The 7,343-nt window shown below is 43.5% G+C and overlaps 1 protein-coding gene across 1 annotated transcript in view; it reads right to left on the reverse strand.

Annotated features, from left to right (window-relative positions):
* gpr158a (G protein-coupled receptor 158a) overlaps nt 1-6,773 on the reverse strand; it is a 102,647-nt gene extending 95,874 nt beyond the window's left edge. The window contains exon 1 of the mRNA XM_041880271.2: nt 5,425-6,773. Coding sequence (XP_041736205.2) covers nt 5,425-6,317 — 893 coding nt within the window. The 5' untranslated portion in view covers nt 6,318-6,773. The remainder of the gene's footprint in view (nt 1-5,424) is intronic.
* Nucleotides 6,774-7,343: the final 570 nt, after the last annotated feature.

Genomic DNA, 7,343 nt, shown 5'->3' on the forward strand with positions numbered 1-7,343 from the left:
TTGGGATGGTGTTCTTCAGCTTGCAAGCAGCCCCCCTTTTTCCTCCAAACATAACGATGGTCATTATGGCCAAACAGTTCTATTTTTGTTTCATCAGACCAGAGGAAATTTCTCCAAAAAGTACGATCTTTGTCCGCATGTGCAGTTGCAAACCGTAGTCTGGCTTTTTTATGGCAGTTTTGGAGCAGTGGCTTCTTCCTTGCTGAGCGGCCTTTCAGGTTATGGCGATATAGGACTTGTTTTACTGTGGATATAGATACTTTTGTACCTGTTTCCTCCAGCATCTTCACAAGGTCCTTTGCTGTTGTTCTGGGATTGATTTGCACTTTTCGCACCAAAGTACGTTCATCTCTAGGAGACAGAACGCGTCTCCTTCCTGAGCGGTATAATGGCTGGTGGTCCCATGGTGTTTATACTTGCATACTATTGTTTGTACAGATGAACGTGGTACCTTCAGGCGTTTGGAAATTGCTCCCAAGGATGAACCAGACTTGTGAAGGTCTACCATTTTTTTTCTGAGGTCTTGGCTGATTTCTTTTGATTTTCCCATGATGTCAAGCAAAGAGGCACTGAGTTTGAAGGTAGGCCTTGAAATACATCCACAGGTACACCTCCAATTGACTCAAATGATGTCAATTAGCCTATCAGAAGCTTCTAAAGCCATGACATCATTTTCTGGAATTTTCCAAGCTGTTTAAAAGCACAGTCAACTTAGTGTATGTAAACTTCTGACCCACTGGAATTGTGATACAGTGAATTATAAGTGAAATAATCTGTCTGTAAACAATTGTTGGAAAAATTACTTGTGTCATGCACAAAGTAGATGTCCTAACCGACTTGCCAAAACTATAGTTTGTTAACAAGAAATGTGTGGAGTGGTTGAAAACAAGTTTTAATGACTCCAACCTAAGTGTATGTAAACTTCCGACTTCAACTGTATGTTATCCTCTAACACTGAGTTCAGTTGCTTACTGGGAATAAAGTCAATTCAAGTACATGAGATGAAGAACTATTTGTTTAGAAAGTGCTAATTATATGGCCAGAAGGGAAGGACACTTTTCCTTGCTGGGTTCTTACCAGCTTGATCAGAATGTGAGTGTGAGCTCCCTTACAAAGAAAAACATTAAAAAATCCTGGTTGGTCCCTGGATGGGAGACAAGATGTAGCTGGAAGTTGTGAAAAATGTCACATTAAAAAACATATACTTGTATATACACTACATGACCAAAAGTATGTGGACACCTGCTCGTTGAACATCTCATTCCAAAATCATGGGCATTTATAGGGAGTTGGTCCCCCCCTTTGCTGCTATAACAGCCTCCACTCTTCTGGGAAGGCTTTCCACTAGATGTTGGAACATGGCTGTGGGGATTTGCTTCTATTCAGCCACAAGAGAATTAGTGAGGTCAGGCACTGATGTTTGGCGATTAGGCCTGGCTCGCAGTCGGCGTTCCAATTCATCCTAAAGGTGTTCAATGGGGTTGAGGTCATGGCTCTATGCAGGCCAGTCAAGTTCTTCCACACCGATCTCGACAAACCATTTCTGTATGGACCTCGCTTTGTGCACAGGGGCATTGTCATGCTGAAACAGGAAAGGGCCTTCCCCAAACTGTTGCCACAAAGTTGGAAGCAAAGAACCGTCTAGAATGTCATTGTATGCTGTAGCGTTAAGATTTCCCTCCAATGGACCGAAGGGGCCTAGCCCGAACCATGAAAATCAGCCCCAGATCACTAATCCTCCTCAACCAAACTTTACAGTTGGCACTATGCATTCGGGCAGGTAGAGTTCTCCTGGCATCCGCCAAACACAGATTCGTCCGTTGGACTGCCAGATGGTGAAGCATGATTCATCACTCCAGAGAACGCGTTTCCACTGCTCAAGAGTCCAATGGCGGCGAGGTTTACACCACTCCAGTCGACGCTTGGCATTGCGCATGGTGATCTTAGGTTTGTGTGCAGCTGCTTGGCCATGGAAACCCATTTCATGAAGCTCCCGACAAACAGTTATTGTGCTGACGTTGCTTCCCGAGGCAGTTTGGAACTTGGTAGTAAGTGAGTGTTACACTACGATTTTTACGCACTACGCGCTTCAGCACTCGGCGGTCCCGTCCTGTGAGCTTGTGTGGCCTATCACTTCGATGCTGAGCCATTGTTGATCCTAGACGTTTCCACTTCACAATAACAGCTCTTACAGTTGACTGGGGCACCTGTAGCTGAGCAGAAATGTGACGAACTGACTTGTTGGAAAGGTGGCATCCTATGATGGTGCCACGTTGAATGTCACTGAGCTCTTCAGTAAGGCAATTCTACTGCCAATGTTTGTCTATGGAGATTGCATGGCTGTGTGCTCGATTTTATACACCTGTCAGCAAGGGGTGTGGCTGAAATAGCTGAATCCACTCATTTGAAGGGATGTTTCACACGTTTATTTTTCTAACTTCCATCTACATCTTCTCCCCAATCCAAGGACAGACCCTGCTTAGCTTCAGAAGCAAACCAGCAGTGCTATGCAGTGTGCTATGTTGCTGGAATGAATGTGCCAAAACTTGCAAATTGAAAAAAGGCAGTGAAAGCTAAGGCCAATGTAACATAACCAAAGATAGGGAATATTGTAGGAAAAAGGGAGGCGTTTTATTTCACCCTTGGCCTACAATGGTTGCGCCCCCCGCTGAAACCTAAATTAACATAATAAAAAGATCTCCATCTAAATCTGTCTGTTTAAGCTAGAGATATGTGTTTTTTTGCATGGTCTGCGTCTCAATCCACCGCATCCGCCGATATCGCCCATCCGAATCTGCGGTGAAAGGTGCCAGAGCTAGGGCGGTGTTTGTCAGACCATGAGACATCCCGAAAATCGGTCTTCTCACGAAAACGTCTGTAGCATCCAAACGGTTTGGCCTACAAACCACCCTATTGAAAGCTGAGACTCTCACGAACATGATGGTGTTCTCCGTTTTGCTCTAGGACGCCCAGAAGCCTCGCAAGACTCCCCTGAAGTTGGTACAGCCTCTTCTGCCAACTTCTGTCTGTAGTTTCCGAACAGTTTGGGTTACAAACTAATATGAATGGAAGTATATATGGAGAGTTTAGTGCCTAAAATAAGCGGATAAATACATGTAAAAATCCACACTCTCTCTCTCACACACACACACTCACACACACACACACACACACACACACACATCCCCGATGGGTGTAGCTAAGGGCCAGAACTGTAGAGACAACCTGTCTCTCTACACTGTTCTAACTACACCCTGTGGCCTTCTCTTGTCCCCTGAGGCAAATGTTGAGGAATTGAGAGGAGGTTCAAAGTGTGAGCTCTCACACCTCCACATGAGCAGGTTGATCTGTCACACACACATCCACACATGTTCATATAGATACTCACTCATTCTATTGTACCAATCTACTCTACCGTATAGGGACAGATTAGTACGTGTTTGCACCACTACAAAGTTTACTCTAATCTACTTTGAATACTGTAGGAAGACATTAACAAATTCATAGTTTCCCTCTCTGTGTTGTGGGCAACAATTTTAACGAGGCACAAATCTCAAATTCAGACTGAGGGCATTATTAGTTTAAAAATGTATCTATTGAAGAAATAAAGGATTTAAAATGGCCCAGGGTTGTTGTTGAACATCTTTCATTATTAATTCATCATTGTATTGATTGCGTATTGATCTGGAGGGGAGACTGAGAAGTGATGTCTTACGCAGTATATTACAAAACATTTCCCCCTTTGTATCTGTGTATGGGGGAGGTAAGGGACAGGAAGGTTTTAAGAGAAGAAATATGTTACTTTTAATCTAGTCTGAGAGGGGGTAATTGACCAACACACCATTCAAAGAGAGAGTGAAGGAAAGGGGTACCAAAACAAAATGTTGACTAAGTAAAAACCTGATGAACCACATATCATCTTATAACCAGATAGGCCTATCCTCTGTGTTAAACAAAAGGTAACACAGCAGTCTTAATGACACAGCATCACAATATGTCCTCATCTAGTTCGAATGTGGGGGTAAGAATAGACCAGACAGATACAAGCTGTTATTGAACTAATCATTGAGGTGAAACACAAATGTTTTATGTACGGATACTGCTTCACAATAATGATTCTCAGAGGACAATGTATAATCCTGAATCAGGAGTACCTGTGGGATCAATTGGATTGAAAAGATGCACCATTGATTGCTGTTGTTGTGGCCACTCCCCAAGGACCTGAGACAATACATAACATCCACTATTTAACCAGTATGATGTTGTTATTGAGTTTACACAGTTGATGGGGTAAAAATGCATTGTAACATTCTTGTTGTATGTTGTTGTTACATTGACTTAACATTGTTATCACAAATGGACATGATGCTGTCTGCAATGAGGGAAGAGAAACTGAATAGAAAATGAATTTGGTTCCAAAGCTTAATATAACCTATCAGCAATATTTACGTTGGTGAATGAGCCTATACAATGTTCAGCACTATATGTCTAATTTGCAATCCATGCCTTTCCGTGAGCAACCCTGGTGTGTATCAATTAAAGATTAATTGAACGCAGTGCACACAACTAGCTATCTGAATAAAAAATGTATCACGAAGATGTCGGTCACAATTCTATTGAGCCTCACTTGGGCTAGGCTACGTAAACATGACAATACCACACTTACAGGCGAACTATTAGGCGGTAGTGGTGGTAAACATATTGGAGCATGAATAATAGATAAAACACTCATATTCAAGAATATATTTTTCAACATTCCTCGTTACAGCTGAGAGGCAACCTGGCCACCCTGGAGCCTGCATGTGACTGTCTCGCATTTTATTTGGATGCAGTTTCACTCGAAAGACCAGGATATTATGTTTATTATGCACAATGTGAGTGATATGAAAAAAGAAGGTTTCCTTTTCTGAGAAGGGAAAAGCACGCACCCAACACTGTATGAGTCGTAAAGGAGGTGTGCGAGTTTGAAAAATTAATTAGCCAGAGGTTTCCATCGTTGCAACGGAATAACATCGGGAGTTATTTTTAGCATCATCCTCTGCACCTGCAGTGACGCTTTACGACGCGCGTTCTTAGACGAGAGAAGGAGCGACACCAGTTGGAAATAACGGCGGCGGTAGATAACAACTTGAAATGAATATTTAGCTTTCACGCAAAAGTAAGGAGTACCAGTAGACCTACCACACCAACTGAAAAGTCTTATATTGATTTGTGCATTGGGGTGTTTTAAGAAAGATGACTTAAACAAAAAAAGTATAGGCTACACAAGGACACCAGGATGCAGCTGCCTCACTACTTTATGCACGTGCCATAAATCAAAAGTAACGTTACGTTATAGCAGCAGCATAGGCCTACTATTCTGGTTTCCTCTGGGTGCAATGCTTATGAATAATGACTGAAACAACAGTAGTAGTTCAACCATACCTGAACTCTGGTGCCAGGTTGGGTTTGAGGCCATAGAAACCAGCTGATAGGGTCAAAATCCACCGCGGGATGAAATTCCCGTTTTCACACTCCAGGTACGGTGCTGACCATTTGATATGGGATTTGTCAGGTATGAAACTCTCTCCTCTTTTCAGAGAAGCGTCAACTGATGTAATGTCTTGGCTCAACACCCTTTTGTGGAAATGGGGCTTCTTCTTGTCTTTGATGTCGTGGTACCACTCTGTCTCGGTCGTTCTGTTTTTGAGGTGATGGTGCGCGGTGCTGGAGAGATCCTGGAGAACTATCTCGCCTCCTGCTCTCGTAGCTTGGAGAAAGACAGAGCGCCCTTGGGCAGACGACTCAGTGTTGAATATGACCACGGCCCTGTGGATCTTGGAGTCCCCCTCTAGTATACTCCTGACCAGTGCGTGGTACCACTCAATGTCTCGTCGGAGACTCTGCTCCCTTGACCTGTTGGCTTGCAGTATCATGTTTAGGAAGTTAGTAGCGTGCATCACAGTGTCTAGCACGCTGTGCATGGAATAATGCGGGGCTGTATGAGACCTCCCTCGCAGAGCACTGAGCTCGTATCTCCGTGAGCAGTTGGCATGTTTTAAGGTGGTAGAATCCCCCGTGTGTAAAAACGCCGTGACGACCCGAGGAAGATGCTCCTCAATAGTCTGCGGCAAGACGGAGCGCTCTGTCGCGCCTTTTGGCGGATGAGACGCACGAAGATGTGCTTGTTGGTACTTGATATGAGTGTTGTAGATCGGCTGCTGTGCTCTGATATCTTTCTCGTGCTCTGGCCACTCCACGAATCGATCATTTGATCCAATAACAAATCCCACTTGCAACAGTAATGATAACCGGAAAACAGCCATATCCCCAATCATTTTACAGATGTTTGGCGACTGGATTGATGCTCAGCAAATGATTGCGTTGGGCAGTGTACAGCAGGCCAATTTCTCAGTTACAAATCTTTTTTTTTTCACCTGTAGATATTCACGCGAGTTCCACACTTGGCTCGTGAAAATAAGATAACTATCTTGAAATCTCTAGTAAAATCCCTTCTTCTTTTCTCCAAACAGATGTCACGTTTAGCTTGTTTATGTGTCTCCCGCTTGAAGCTGTTTTATCCTCTCTGATTCCTTTTGGTTAAACCAATCTAAAGAACATCGAAGACGGGCTTGGATGTTGCTTGGCGTCCTCCTTAGACTGTGATGTTTGAACACAGCCTGAATTGAAAAGAGAAAAAAATCCTCCGATTTTTGGAAGCACGGAGTCAGGATTTCACACTTGGGTGACAAACACACTCCGCCCTCTTCCGTCCACAACAAGCAGTAACTAAACCGTGGGGACATCGGGACCCATTCGTTCTTAAAGCCCGTCTCTTTCATTATCTTATAGGATTTCTAAAGTGCCCTTGATTCGCGAATGGCCGTTTCCTCTGTCAATCATTGCACTGGGAGCGCGGGTTAGGTGGAGAGGCGAAGGAGCTGTCTCGTGCTGAAAGCTGCGCTCGAGAAAAACAGCCAAGGAAAGGAGTCGCTCGCTCAGCAAACTGTGATCTCTCTCGGACGATGTTTTTTTAGAGGGAGACTTTCGGTTATTCTAATCTTTAATAACGTTCTAAAGATAGGATTACATGATTTTGAGATTTTATTGATAAAGGTCTGATGTCGTAAAATGTCGCCGTGTTGATTTATTTAGGCGAAGTGGTATAAAATATGCTGTCCATAGGCTAGTCAACAGGGATAACAGCAGGATTTGACTACAAATTGAAAATGTATACGTTGTAACCGGAGTAGATTGTCAGTTGTAGGTTAAGATTGTGCATAGTCAATCTGCTGAGGCGCTAAAGCCTACTCTATAATCGGTATAGGCTACAAATGGATTGATGATTAATGCTAAAAACATGC

The sequence above is a fragment of the Coregonus clupeaformis genome, chromosome 7 (genome assembly GCF_020615455.1).
Source record: "Coregonus clupeaformis isolate EN_2021a chromosome 7, ASM2061545v1, whole genome shotgun sequence".
Classification (NCBI taxonomy): Eukaryota; Metazoa; Chordata; class Actinopteri; order Salmoniformes; family Salmonidae; genus Coregonus; species Coregonus clupeaformis.